At 46.8% G+C, this 14940-nt stretch overlaps 1 protein-coding gene across 1 annotated transcript; it reads right to left on the reverse strand.

Annotated features, from left to right (window-relative positions):
- Positions 1–201: 201 nt before the first annotated feature.
- On the reverse strand, positions 202–14940 carry LOC147850590 (beta-glucosidase 43-like). The gene is made up of 4 exons (XM_087336600.1): positions 14782–14940; positions 14565–14690; positions 541–625; positions 202–454 (listed from the first exon to the last, which is right to left on the reverse strand). Exons 1-4 carry the CDS (start codon positions 14798–14800, stop codon positions 265–267), a joined length of 420 nt encoding a protein of 139 aa, XP_087192726.1. The 5' UTR covers positions 14801–14940; the 3' UTR covers positions 202–264.

Consider the following 14940-nt stretch of genomic DNA (forward strand, 5'->3'; position numbering starts at 1 on the left):
AACTATTACAATGTTACCTTGGGCCCTGTGTCAAGCTACAGAGATGAGGCTTGCGATAGATCAGTCATTTGATGGCAAGTTCACACAATGAAGTTTTATCCGCTCACTTGGATAAAAAAAGGTCCACCATACATAGACATTTAACTTTGTAAAGCGCTAGTCTAGAATAAAATATAACACATGATAAGTTCTCTTAAAGGATTTCAAAATCAAAATTTAAGATGAATAAGATTAAAATCAAAAGCGAATGTTTTAGAATGTGGTTCACATACATGATTTACTAGAATTGTATGCAACTAGCATATTCTTAAACCATAATGCAAAGAGCCTCGGATATTTATTGAACTCTTCATCAACATAAATTATTCCAAACCGTTGGGTTGATATACCATAAACTGCCTCAAAGCCATCAACAAGAGACCATGTGTATAATCCCCAAACATTTGACCCATTTCTATATTATGAAGAGGGAAAAAACCTATGCGCTTGATAACCGTTACCATGTTAAAAAAATGAGAGAACATATGATAGAGGAATTACCTTATTGCGATGATCAAGGACTTCATGTATGACGAATAAAATCTAATACGATCCACATCATTAATACTTGCATTATACCTAGTACCTCAGAACATAAAACAATCCATGTCATGAATACTTGTCTTAAACCAAGCACCCAAAAACATAAAACAAGGTGTTGCAACATTTTTTCAATTATAATTCCTCGTACTTAAATTTTATTTTAATGGTTATGTATTTAGAAAGCATTTCATATGTTCACCGCACTTGTGACATTATCGCCTTATGTTTAGACATGCTATGTCTCTTAAGTAAATTTGTCTACCCAAAAACAACTACACATCAGTTTATATGGTACACATTTTCAAAAAGTATGGGATTGGTTGTGATTTTTATCATGAGAAATACCAAGTTGTCAAATTCAACTTGACATTTGTATGTATCGTGACCTACATGCGACAAGGCACTTGAGCTCAACATGAAATGAATAAAACCTATGGCACACAATATACTTCGAATACAATAAAGAAATCGAAAGGCCAAAAACTACCATGCATAAGATTACATGTGAAGAGTTTAAATACATTCCAAGGGAGGGCCCAAATAAGAGCAATGATGACAAGATAAATAGAGAGATAGATGAATCGTAAGTGTTCATACACTAAGAGTTAATTTTAGTCAAAGGTAGAACACATACTCTATCAAAAGCATGATAGTTAGATTGTTGAATATATATGTTCACACCAACGCATAGTATGAACCATACGTAACATACATGCATTCGCATTCCAATATGTTTCGATCATTCGAGTATATGGTAACACCCTCAAAGTATGGTAAATACCATACTTTTGTATTCATTATTTACAATAAGGTAAACTTTCTATTAAGGTAAAAAGTGAAAAAAAAAAGTTTTAATTGGTCAAAAAAAAGTTTTCATAACATACACATTCATTTGCAAATGTATGATTTTTGAATGTTTGAGCAAAAGAATGTGAAGGTTACGTTCTATGCACCAAGGTATGCATTTGTTGACGAATATATTCATTGTGGCCCATGTCCTAACACCACACCTCATAACAATGATAAATATGTGACCTAAGTTATAGAGAAGCAATGGTGTGTCTAGTAGACAACATTACGTGCTCTAGCATGTGTAGGGGATTGCGGTGTCGTGAAAATCCGTCACTACGCGCGAATCGTGAGGCGAAACCGCCGGGGTTCTGGACCAGAAGGATTTAGAGTCGATACAAGCTTTGGCGAGAAAGTACTTAAGATAGATTGGGAAAGAGAGAAGTTGAGATTACACGATCAATTTGATAACGAATTTCTTCCTCTTAATTTTCATAAAAAAAACCGTGTTTTTTCTCCTCCCCCTTCCCTCTTTTATAGATGCTCTCATGCATATGATGCATGTGAGGGTACAAGACATGCATAAATTACATGTTTGCCATTTGGCGCTTATGTATTACATGTGGTGCATGATAACCATGTCACTCATTTTAGTTCTCATGTATGAGAATTTACATGTAAAAGTACAATGATAGAAATATAATTTCAACTAAATAGCATGGCTTAATGGTAAGCCATTTGACTCCTAACTTGGAGGTGCATGGTTCTAATCCTTACTTGCCCTCTTTGTATATGTAAATATGTATATATATTTATATATTTATTTATCTAGTCGCCAGACGCCGATTCGCTGGATGCCGTCGCCGGATACTGGTGCCAGATGTCGTCGGATCATCGGCTCCATCGCCGGTCCGGTTTTGGTTGGCCAAAACCCTTTACGAGTAGCTAGCCCACCTCCACTCTTAGTTCAAGTTACCTTGAACTCTCTATGCTCCACACATAAACACAAAGATAATATCTTTTACTCCACTTTATATATGATGAGAGTTGTATTTGTCGTGCCTATGTGGGATATCTCACAATTTTCTCCTTTCCTTTTACAAACTTTATACCCTCATATCTTGACATTTAGTTGTCCGTTTCTCGTGTAATAAAGTGCATTCGAAACCTCCATCATTTTGTACTTAGATATTAAATCTATTTAAAATGTTATCTTCACAATTATTGTACTATGTGATTCATACTCGATTTCGTACGTTTTATAGGATTTTCACACTATTGCCGAAAATCTTCACGACATCCACCCCCACCAAACTGCACGTCCTCCGGTACGTGCCAAGAAGAGAAGAAGTGAGATTTTAGCTACGATGATCAATTAGATTCCTCCATGTCTTCATTTTCATCCGCCCTATTATGTTCATCGTCGAGGTAATCGAGGTCAGGATCCTTGTCTTGTCTTTTCTTGAAAATCTTTACTCTTTTTCCCGCAATGGGTACGGCCAACCTTGATCCGTCTAGTTCCGCAAGGTGGTATGTGGCATTATCGTTGGCACTTGTGACCACATACGGCCCGAACCATCTTCTTGCAAACTTCCTTGCTATACTGTGTTGATTGTCAAGGGTGTTGTCGTAAACCAAAACCCAATCCCCTTCTTCAATCTTCTTGGGACGAAGTCGATGCGTGTTGTCGAACCGAACTTTGTTCTTTACTCGGGTTGCCTTCATCATCTTTCGCGCTTTTTCTAAATCTTCAAGTCTTCTTTCAAGTTGCCTTATCCGCGCCGCTAATAACTCTTCTCGGCTCGTCTCGTTCTCCCACGGTATCGCTACCCATGAGGCGATCGTCCTTTCGATGGGCATAATCGGCTTTTGTCCATACATAAGCTCCGTCGGCATATACCCTGTCACCGAGCTATGTGTTGTTCTATCGGCCCACAAGGCATAGGGTAATAGTCGTAGCCAATTCCCGACTCGACCGTTGCATGCCCGTATGATGGCTTTAACGATAGGTCCATGCCCTCGCTCGATCTTCCCATTTGCTTCCGGATTGTAGGCAGTCATGAGGGAGAGCTTCACGCCTAGTCTTTCGAAGAGCTCCGTCGCTTCGTGCGCGTCCAACTCCCCTCGGTCGGCCACTATCTTCCCTACACATCCATATCGGCAAACAACATCTTCAAGTAAAAATTTACAAACGGCTGAAGTCGTCTTATTTGTCAAGGCTCGTCCTTCCACTTGATTTGTCAAGTCTTCCCTTGCGAGCGCTAAGTACTTCATTTGTCCCACTCCCATTGGCATCGAGACCAGATCCACCATCCATTTGAAGTGAATGGTGAGTGGGTATGTCGGCTTTAACTCATCACGATGACGTATATTTGAATATATTTGGCAAGTTTCACATGTGGACACGAAATGGAGTACATCTTTGTACATGCTTGGCCACCAATACTTCTCCTTCAATTTTTCGAACGTCGCCCATGTTCCTCTATGACCTGCCTAAGCACTCTCGTGGAATTCGGTCATCAGCGTCTCTTGCTCTTCTTTCTTTACCACCACTCGACGTGGTATTCCTGTCCTTCTTTTTGGATGTCGCCAAAGGAATCCTCCCTTCAAGAAGTATCGGTAAGCTTTCTTTCGGATTCGTAGGGCCTCCTCCTTTGTTAACGAAGCATCTGTCGTCAATGTTCTTAGGAATCTACCGATGAGTAACCATTCTCCTTCGTACTCGTTCTCGTTGAAGGCGTGGAGAGTTTGCGTGTCCTGGTCTTCCGCCGACAATCGAGCCATCTTGAAGAAGTTGAGGGCGACATCTTCATCTTCCGAAACCATGTTACTTCCATTTGAAAATCTTGCCCTCGACAACATGTCAGCCATGGCGTTCTTCTTCCCTGCGATGTGACGGATCTCTGGGTTTAAAGACTTGATGTAGGCAATCCACCTTAGCATAGCAAGATCTGGGGTCGCACATCCCGAGACCATTCCGAGAATTGGGAGACAATCTGTCTCTATTATCACTTCTGACCCGATCAGGTAATCTTTGTCCGTCTTCACTACCGACACAATACCCCAAAGTTCCCGTTTGACTTGGGCATATCTTTGTTGCCGTTCGCTGAGAACCTTTGCTCCGAACCGGACGGCATATCGCGCATTATCTTCACCTTCTTGATTGATGACCCACCCGATTCCGGTTGGGCTCGTATCTACAGTCACGTAAATTGGTTTCCCTTCGGCATAGTCGGCCTTCCTTAGTGCCGGAGCTTCAAGAAGCAGTTTCTTTAATCTTCGCATCGCCTCTGTGTGCTCGTCTCGCCATTCGAACTTTATTCTTTTCTTTAGTAGTCCATATAACGGTTCGGCGACATGAGCGTAGTGAGGAATCCATAAAACCCTAAATGGGAAAAACCACGGGAGTCCTCCAACTCCAACTATCACTATACACAGAGATGTACAATGGTGAAGCTACAAGGCAACAACCTTGAGCTCACTGCCTTCGCCACAGGCGGCGGTATTACTCCGAGGCGTCGACCTCTTCCTTTCTCTCTCTCTCTCTCTCTCTCGGCTGCTCTCACTTTGCTCTCTCTGCTGAAAACAAAAAAAATGAGCAACAACAATAAAACTGTTTGCCCTAAGTCATATTTATACACATATGACTTTCGGGTTATTTACAAATATAGCCTCAAGGGCCCTTGGCAAACATATTCACAAATATGTCCCCGCATCCGGATCTCTCTCCGGGTACATTCGTCATCCGGCTCCGTAGCCGGGGTCTTCATCATCCGGCTCCGTAGCCGGGACCGTAACTGTAACCGTAACCGGGATTGCCGTTATTCATCTCCGGACATCCCATCCGGAGGGACCGAAAATCCCAACAAACTCCCCCTTCACTTTGGCATGGGATGTCTCTCCAATCCGATCCTCTTCCGGCATGCTTCCAGCTTGTCAGGTGTAAGTACCTTGGTCAGCATATCCGACCCGTTCTCGTCCGTGTGGATCTTCGTCAGCACGAACTCCTTGTCTTCTATCCTTTCCCGGATCCAGTGGTATCTACGTTGGATGTGCTTCGTCCGGGAGTGATAGGCCGCATTCTTCGCAAGGTGGATGGCACTCTGACTGTCGCAGTAGAGTCTGTACTCCTCCTGCCGGATACCGAGCTCTCTAATGAAGTCCTTCATCCATATCATTTCCTTGCCGGCTTCAACAGCCGCCATGTACTCCGCCTCCGTGGTTGACAATGCAACCGTCTTCTGCAGCCTCGACTGCCACGAAACAGCTCCCCCTGCATACGTCATCACATACCCTGATGTGGACCGGCTGGTATCTGCATCAGCCGACATATCCGAATCGGTAAAGCCGTCGAGTTCGGGCTTACCGGAGCCGAATCGGAGGCACACGTTTGCCGTGCCCTTCAGGTATCGGAGTATCCACTTGACCGCGTTCCAGTGCTCTTTGCCGGGATTGCTCATGTACCGGCTCACCACTCCGACTGCATATCCTATGTCCGGTCTTGTACACACCATTGCGTACATCAAGCTTCCGACGGCAGAGGCATATGGTACTTTCATCATGTCCTCCTTCTCAGCCTTTGTCTTGGGGCTTTGCTTGCTGGACAGCTTGCAGTTTGCCGGGAGGGTTGACCCGACCGGTCTTGCTTCCGACATGTTGAACCGGTGAAGCACCTTTGTCACGTACTTCTCCTGTGACAACCACAACTGCTTCTTCTTCCGGTCCCGGATGATATGCATCCCTAGTATTTGCCTCGCCGGACCCAGGTCCTTCATTGAGAAGGTTCGGTGAAGCGCTTTCTTCAGCATCCGTATCTTGCCCTGGTCCCGTCCGACGATCAACATGTCGTCCACATACAGGAGGAGTATTAGAAAGTCTCCTCCTTCGAACTTCTTCACAAACACGCAGTGATCGGACTGCGTTTTGTGGTACCCTTCGTTGGTCATGAAAGAGTCGAACTTCCGGTACCATTGCCGGGGAGCCTGCTTCAGTCCGTAAAGGCTCTTCTTCAACCGGCATACCAGGTGCTCCTTCCCTTTCTTCTCGAATCCTTCCGGTTGCTGCATGTAGATCTCTTCTTCGAGGTCACCGTGAAGGAATGTCGTCTTCACGTCCATCTGTTCTACCTCGAGGTCCATGCTTGCCGCTATGCTCAGCACCGTCCGGATGGAGGTCATCTTCACTACCGGGGCAAATATCTCGTCGAAGTCGACGCCCTTCTTCTGCTGGAACCCCTTCACCACGATCCTGGCTTTGTATCTCGGGGGGTTTTCGACATCTCCCGGTTTCAGCTTGAACACCCACTTGTTTCGAAGTGCCCGCTTTCCTTTCGGCAACTCCACAAGTTCATATGTGTGGTTCTCATGCAAGGAATCCATCTCCTCCTGCATGGCACTTAACCACCTGCGGCTATGGGTGTCAAGCTTTGCTTCTTCAAGACTCTCCGGCTCCCCCTCGTCGGTTAGCAGCACGTGCTCTGGTTCCGGAAATCTCCGGGGGGCCCTTCTCTCTCTTAGAGGGTATCTCCGTTCCGGAGCTTCGGTAACCGGCTCCTCCGTTTCCTCTTCATCCGAATCCATTTCGGGATCGGGGCCGGTTCCGGTATCAGTTTTATCTTCCTCGGCCGGTTCTGTTTCTCCACCGTCTTCGGCCGGATCCTCGAGTGCTAACCGGTCCCTTGCCGGTCGGGACTGCTCTTCGTAGAGTTGATCCTCACCGGTCGACTTGGAGCTCTTCATCTTCTTCTCCGACTCCCAGTCGGCGAGTGTCTTGTCCTCCATGAAGATGATATCTCGACTCCTGAATATCTTCTTGTCGACCGGGTCCCATACTCGGTAGCCGAACTCGTCGTCACCGTAACCGAGGAATATGCATGGCCGGGTCTTTGGATCTAACTTTCCTCTCCGGTCCTTTGCCACATGCACGTATGCGAGACACCCGAACACCTTCAGATGCCGGTAGGATACTTCCCTACCGGTCCACACTCTCTGCGGCGTGTCTCCGTCCAAAGGTACTGAGGGTGATCTGTTTATCATGTATGTCGCCGTCGACATTGCCTCAGCCCAAAACCCCTTGGGTAATTTCGCATGCGCCAGCATACTCCGGACCCTCTCCATTATGGTCCGGTTCATCCTCTCGGCCAGCCCGTTCAGTTCCGGCGTCTTCGGCACAGTAAACTCGAGCCGGATTCCCTTCGAGCGACAGTACTCTGCGAACTGCCCCCGGTATTCCCCTCCGTTATCCGCTCGTATCGCTTTCAGCTTCTTACCGGATTCTCTTTCCACTCTCGCGTGGAGTTCTTTGAAGACGGACAATACTTGGTCCTTTGTCTTCAACGGTGCCGTCCACAGCTTCCGGCTATGGTCATCTATGAATGTTACGAAGTACTGGGCTCCGCCATGTGACTTCGTTTCTACCTGACACACATCAGTGTGTACCAACTCCAATGGTACATTACGTCTCGTCGGTGGCCTTGAGTGGAAGGAGGTTCGGTTCTGTTTACCGGCCAGGCAATCGGTGCACTTCTCCAGGTGCACATGCTTCACTGGAATAAGGTTGTCTTCTGCAAGCCTCTTCATCCCCTTCTCGCTCATGTGACACAGTCTCTTGTGCCACAGCTCACCGGCAGTATCGGCTGCCACGTTCAGCTCCTCCGGACATAGCCAGGAATTCATCAGGTACAGTGTATTGACCTTCCGGGCCCGAGCCACTATCAGGCTCCCTTTGCTGAACTTCATGACACCGTTCCGGATGCTACCCGTGTAGCCTACATCATCTAGCCTCCCGGCCGAGATCAGGTTCAATCGGACCTCCGGAACGTGTCGAACATCCTTCAGCAGCATCTTGCATCCGGTTGATGTCATCAGCCACACATCTCCTATGCCGGCAATCCGGCATGTGCCTTCATTTCCCATCCGGACACAGCCGTGCTCACCGGCTGTGTAGGATGAGAAGTATTTCTTCTCCGGGGTCAGGTGGAACGACGCTCCGGAATCGACCACCCAGGTCATCTCTACACCGGCAAGGTTCAGCTCCCTCTCTTCGGTAATGAGCATTATCTCTTCTTCACTTGCCGCGAGTGCCGTCGTTCCTTTCCGGTCCTGCCCTCGCTGATCCGGACCTCTCCGGTCCGTGGCTCCCCGGTATGCACCGTTTCTCTCCGGTGACTTCTTCGAATCGGTGTCGTCGGCTCCGTTGTCCTTTCGGTAATGCCGACAATTCTTCCGGAAGTGCCCCGGCTTCCCACAGTGGAAGCATGTGGGCCTTCCTCTTGACTGCGACCGGGTCCCCGACTTCTCCCGTCTTTGCGGACTCCGGTTCCATTGTCTTCCCCGATCCGATTCGGTAAGCAGCATCTTCGGATCGGAAACCGGTTCTTTATCTCTCCGACGCGCTTCTTCGTTCAAAATGCTTGTCTTTACCGTTTGTAGAGACAAGTTATCTTCGGTGCAGGAGGTGCTGAGAGTCACCACCAAGTTCTCCCAGCTTTCCGGCAATGTACACATCAGAATGATGGCTTGCATTGCATCCTCCAACGGGAACTTGATCGCCGCAAGCTGGTTCACGAATCCCATGAACGTGCTCACGTGTTCCACCATATTCTCGCCGTCCCGGTACTTGAGGTTCACTATCTTCCTCATCAGGGAGGTCCGGTTCAACGCATTCTTCCTCTCGTAGAGGCCCGACAGCTTCTTCCACATCTCATATGCGTTGGTGTCGTTCGCCACATGTTGTAGAACGCTTACATCGACATATTGCCGGATCGTCGCTACGGCTTTCCGGTTCAGGAGCTTCCACTCCGACTCGATTACCCCCTTGGGTATCTCGGCATTGTCGATCGGTTCATACAGGTCTCGGACGATGAGAAGGTCTTCCATCTTTATCTTCCAGTCGGCGTAGTTCTGTGAGTTCAACACCATCATGCCCGGAGGCCCACTACCGCCGCCTTCCATTTTCTGTGTTACCGTCGCTCTGATACCAAATTGTTGAACAACAATGCTCGGCCACCACCAAGTAGTAGTATCGATTCACAGAAAACGGGAAATACAAAATGCACGAAGACAATAGAGAGAAGAGTACACAGGATGTTTTACGTGGAAAACCCTAAATGGGAAAAACCACGGGAGTCCTCCAACTCCAACTATCACTATACACAGAGATGTACAATGGTGAAGCTACAAGGCAACAACCTTGAGCTCACTGCCTTCGCCACAGGCGGCGGTATTACTCCGAGGCGTCGACCTCTTCCTTTCTCTCTCTCTCTCTCTCTCTCGGCTGCTCTCACTTTGCTCTCTCTGCTGAAAACAAAAAAAATGAGCAACAACAATAAAACTGTTTGCCCTAAGTCATATTTATACACATATGACTTTCGGGTTATTTACAAATATAGCCTCAAGGGCCCTTGGCAAACATATTCACAAATATGTCCCCGCATCCGGATCTCTCTCCGGGTACATTCGTCATCCGGCTCCGTAGCCGGGGTCTTCATCATCCGGCTCCGTAGCCGGGACCGTAACTGTAACCGTAACCGGGATTGCCGTTATTCATCTCCGGACATCCCATCCGGAGGGACCGAAAATCCCAACATGAACATCCTTTTATCGGAATATCATCCAAGAATGGCATCGTGATGTCCGGAATGCAATCCTTCAAGACTTTATTCATGGCATTCACCATATGAGCCACCGAGTTCGTTGCGCCTTGGGGTAAGGTACACATCCGCACAAGCCCGATCGGAGTCCTCATGGTTGTAATGTCCCGACTGTCGATCGCCAATTGGAATTGGTCATATCCGGAGTAGAGATCGCCAATGGAGTAGATGGACCGGCCCGCAAACGCTTTGGCAAATTCGTCCACGCTCGGACCGATTCCGGCATTTCAAATTGTCACCTTGTTGACGGGTTGAAGATCTTGGATGAATCGCAATGATCCATTCTTCTTCGGCACCGTGGACCACCTATTGGAATAAGGAGCATTCGACGGTTCTAGAATTCCCATACTCACCTTCTCCTTTAAGAGCTCGATCAGCTTCGGAAGGTGTGCTCTCGGAACCGGTATCGGTTTCAAGTTCCAAGGCACATGAGGCACCGTGAAGATCACCATCGGCTCTATAACCTTTGGGTCAGCGCATCCGATTTCTCGTGGGAAGAATGTGAAAGCCTTCCCATGTCTCTCAAGCATATCGCGAAACATTCGGTCCTCTTCAGGGAGAAGGAAATTCTCCTTTCCAACTCGTAGCTTCCCCTTCGTCTCTTTGGTGAAGACATGACCTATCTTCTTCGGATCTCTTAAGCTTGGATTGTTAGCGACTTCCTTCATCTTTTGCCAGCTATCTTCCGGTAGCGGAACCGCAACTGGCTTGATCTTCTTATCCACTGTTTTATATTTCGTGTTGATGTCAGCTTCCTCCATCGAAATGCCACGACGGTATTCATCGATGATAGCGTACATGTTGATGGAGTTAACCGAAATCATGCATTGGTTGTGAAGATAGCTCAAGTCCACGACGTCCTCGATTTCGCCGATGGTGTCGTTAAATGAGGCTTCTTCCATAATATGAGTCACGAACTCCCCTTCTTCTATTATGTTCTCTTCTTTCAGCATCTTCTCGAATTCTTGTATCCGGTGCTTGTGCTTCTTGTCGGGTAGTACTAGTTTGCATGCGCCACTAGGTGTGACACATGTTGCTTCTCCTTGCAATCCACGCACTCTTCTTTCTTGTGGGGTCTTGTGATTGCTCGGACTATTTGTGCCCCATGCTTCAATAGTCCGCTCTAAAAATCCGAGGATTCACCTCCGAGACTATCTCGATTCCTTTCATGATTGGCTCGCACCGTTAGGAATTGGACCGATCTTTGGTTGTCAAGACTCTTTATTCGTGCGAAGGCTGCTCCATTATCAAACACTCTGGTCTCCATCCGAGATGATGTGATATAAGGTTGCCCTAGGATGATAGGATGCGACGCCGATTCTTGTACGAAGAAGTGTTGATCCATCTCCACATCCCCGATCGTGACTTTGACATTGGGACAAGCTCCGTACAAGTCCTCCGTAGACTTTGTTGCCGCGCGAATCTTCCATCCGTGGTTTGTATTGATTGGCCATCTTCCCCTTTTGTAGAAGTCGATTGACATGAGGTTGATCTCCGAGCCGTGGTCGATCAAGGCTACGACGGTCTCTTTCTTCTCCCCGATCTTCACCGGCGTCTCCGTTGTCGCTCGTGCCCAATGAGGTCGAGTGTAGTGGCTGTCCACCATATCTTCATCGATTTCGTCTCTTGCCATCGTTATGGCATTCGTTTTTGCTTTTTGCGGCTTCTCTTCTTCCTCGTCCGATTGTTGTCTCTTTCTCTTTACAAGGTCCACGATCGTGTCATGGAACTCCTTCTTCGTAATGCCAAGCAATTCCCTCAAGGACAAAGTTACGTGGCTATCAAGAACTCGTTCTTCGAGAATCTTCTTTAGGTCCGTCGTCTGCTCTATGTCCGACCTTAGCTTATAGGTAGGTATAGTCCTTGTCCTCCGAGTGGGGTCTTCGACACCAACCTTCACGGGCCGAACCGTTTCTTCAACTCGTATGCTTGGCTCCCCTTTTCGGCTTGATTCTCGTTCCTCCGTTTGTAAAGGTCGACTCGTCTCCGTATCGTCCTTCTTTTTCGCGTTCCTTGTTTCATGTCTTTTTGATGGGCCTTGCTCTTCTATTCTCTTTCTCTTTTCTTCGACGAACACCTCGTGGTTGTCGCACATCACCTCTGCGAGTATGGTGTTGTCGTCCACCGGATCCGACCACCCGGTTATGCTTTGCACGTTTCGGTCCGCAAGCTCTACCTCGTTCGATGTGACTTTTCCCTTCTTCTCATATTCGAGAACGGAAGTCCAAAACTTTGCTCCCGCTCTAGCAGCTTCAGTCTTGTCTTTCCCGACTCTTATTCCGGCCGACGCAGCATAGTGCATCGCATCCACATGAGTCGCATCAGCATCCTCCATAGATTTCTTCATTCCTCCTCTTCCAAAATTCACCCGTAGGGGTCTTCTAGTCTCGCTTGAGCAGATCATGTTGTCCTCTATGTATACGATATTTTGTTGAATCGCCTCTCGAAGGCTCGCACAATCCCTTCTCATGTGGTCCATGCTATCGCACCACACGCATCTAAAGGGTTCTTTTCCTTTAGGGCCCCGACGATTCATGTTGGCTAGCGTGACCTTCTCGAACTTCTTCGCTAGCTCTTCGATGATGTCGTCATCAATCTTCTTTTCTTCCACGTTACTTTGTCTCAGCGGCTCAGCTACTTTCGGCGGTCTTGCTTTCTCCGTGGTAGTCGGTCCCGTCATGTTGGTGTCATCAACCCATTGGCGACGCTTGTCGAGCCTATTGCATGCCCGCTTCACCGCGATCCAGTCCGCTACGAGCCCATTTGCTTGGGTATCATCTTCGAGAAGAGTCCCCAACTCCCGTCTATCCTTTATGTCCACGGCCTTCAAGAAGTACAAAGTCTTGTCCTCTTCAAGCAACACTTGGTCCGTATTGGGGAGACGACTAAACATCTGGTCGAATTCGTCGTACACCCTCGAGACGCTCTTCTTATTCTTCTTCTCTATCCACTTCATCAGGGCATGTCGAGTCATCCTCTTTGAGTCTTCAGTCACGAACTCCGCTAGTATCGTTTTCTCGAACTCGGTCCATGTTGTCTTACCTTCTTGAAGCTCGAGGACGCGTCTTTGGATGTTGTTGGCGACAACTCTCTTGAAGCTTGCGATTTGACGTGCCTCGGACACGTCCCTCTGATTCATCTCCCTTCTATATGCATCAAGGAACTTCATAACGTTCCTTCCATCGAATTGGCCCTCGAGCTCTACGACACGATCGACAACCTTCTCCACGCTCGCGTCGTTGTCCCGAGATCTCATCATTTGCTCGACGATTAGCATCATCCTTTCGAGCTCTCCTGCTTGGTTGCTTGAGGACGCCATCTCCAAGTATTAATCTCGACTTGATCCTTCCTACCACCTCTTTCACGTCGGGTTCACCACTTTATTATGTCGTGAAGATCCGTCACTACGCGCGAATCGTGAGGCGGAACCGCCGGGGTTCTGGACCAGAAGGATTTAGAGTCGATACAAGCTTTGGCGAGAAAGTACTTAAGATAGATTGGGAAAGAGAGAAGTTGAGATTACACGATCAATTTGATAACGAATTTCTTCCTCTTAATTTTCATAAAAAAAACCGTGTTTTTTCTCCTCCCCCTTCCCTCTTTTATAGATGCTCTCATGCACATGATGCATGTGAGGGTACAAGACATGCATAAATTGCATGTTTGCCATTTGGCGCTTATGTATTACATGTGGTGCATGATAACCATGTCACTCATTTTAGTTCTCATGTATGAAAATTTACATGTAAAAGTACAATGATAGAAATATAATTTCAACTAAATAGCATGGCTTAATAGTAAGCCATTTGACTCCTAACTTGGAGGTGCATGGTTCGAATCCTTACTTGCCTTCCTTGTATATGTAAATATGTATATATATTTATATATTTATTTATCTAGTCGGCGTCCATATTTATTTATCTAGTCGCCGGACGCCGCCGCCAGATACCGGTGCCTCGCCGGATATCGGTGCCGCCGCCGGATGCCGTCGGTTACCGGTGCCTTGCCCGATGCCCTCGCCGGATTCCGTCGGATGCCGCCAGATCATCGGCTCCATCGCTGGTCCGGTTTTGGTTGGCCAAAACCCTTTACGAGTAGCTAGCCCACCTCCACTCTTAGTTCAAGTTACCTTGAACTCTCTATGCTCCACACATAAACACAAAGATAATATCTTTTGCTCCACCTTATATATGATGAGAGCTGTATTTGTCGTGCCTATGTGGGATATCTCATCATTTTCTCCTTTCCTTTTACAAACTTTATACCCTCATATCTTGACATTTAGTTGTCCGTTTCTCGTGTAATAAAGTGCATTCGAAACCTCCATCATTTTGTACTTAGATATTAAATCTATTTAAAATGTTATCTTTACAATTATTGTACTACGTGATTCATACTCGATTTCTTACGTTTTATAGGATTTTCACACTATTGCCGAAAATCTTCACGACAGCGGTGTTGCCACTTTATAAATATTACAATATGAATGTAAAGATTTGTGCACCTTCATGCATGCATTAGAAGAACGTATCCAATTATTTACCTAATGATGTGATGTACGTGGGGAAGTTGTCATAATGCTCCTGGATATAGACAAGGCTTTTCTCAATGCACCATGGAACAACATAGTCTCCTGTGTATTCACCAATTGGGAAGTTATCTTTATAAGCTGGATCAAGGAAGTTCATGTGCATTGTGAGTGTATTGAGCATCATGAAAAACTTATTCAAACTAGGGTCACTAATGACTATGTATATCACATGTTTTCGTTATGTTCATGTCTTGCCAATATCCAGTGTTGGGAAGATATTGATCATCATAGGTGCAATAGGTGGCATTGTGGCAATGATAGTATTCAAGCCGATGAAGTCAACTGGGCCTCTAAAACACATGGACTCCTCACTCATGAAATCGGGTAG

Source organism: Azolla caroliniana, unplaced genomic scaffold (genome assembly GCF_043228905.1).
Source record: "Azolla caroliniana isolate FFs.n. ecotype wild unplaced genomic scaffold, voAzoCaro1.0.p SCAF_21, whole genome shotgun sequence".
NCBI lineage: Eukaryota > Viridiplantae > Streptophyta > Polypodiopsida > Salviniales > Salviniaceae > Azolla > Azolla caroliniana.

Coding starts and splice junctions, on each gene's coding strand:
- LOC147850590 (XM_087336600.1), bottom strand. Junction 626..14,564: donor CACGTACATCACATCATTAG/GTAAATAATTGG, acceptor TTATGTTCTGAG/GTACTAGGTATAATGCAAGT. Junction 455..540: donor TCCTTGATCATCGCAATAAG/GTAATTCCTCTA, acceptor TTCATAATATAG/AAATGGGTCAAATGTTTGGG.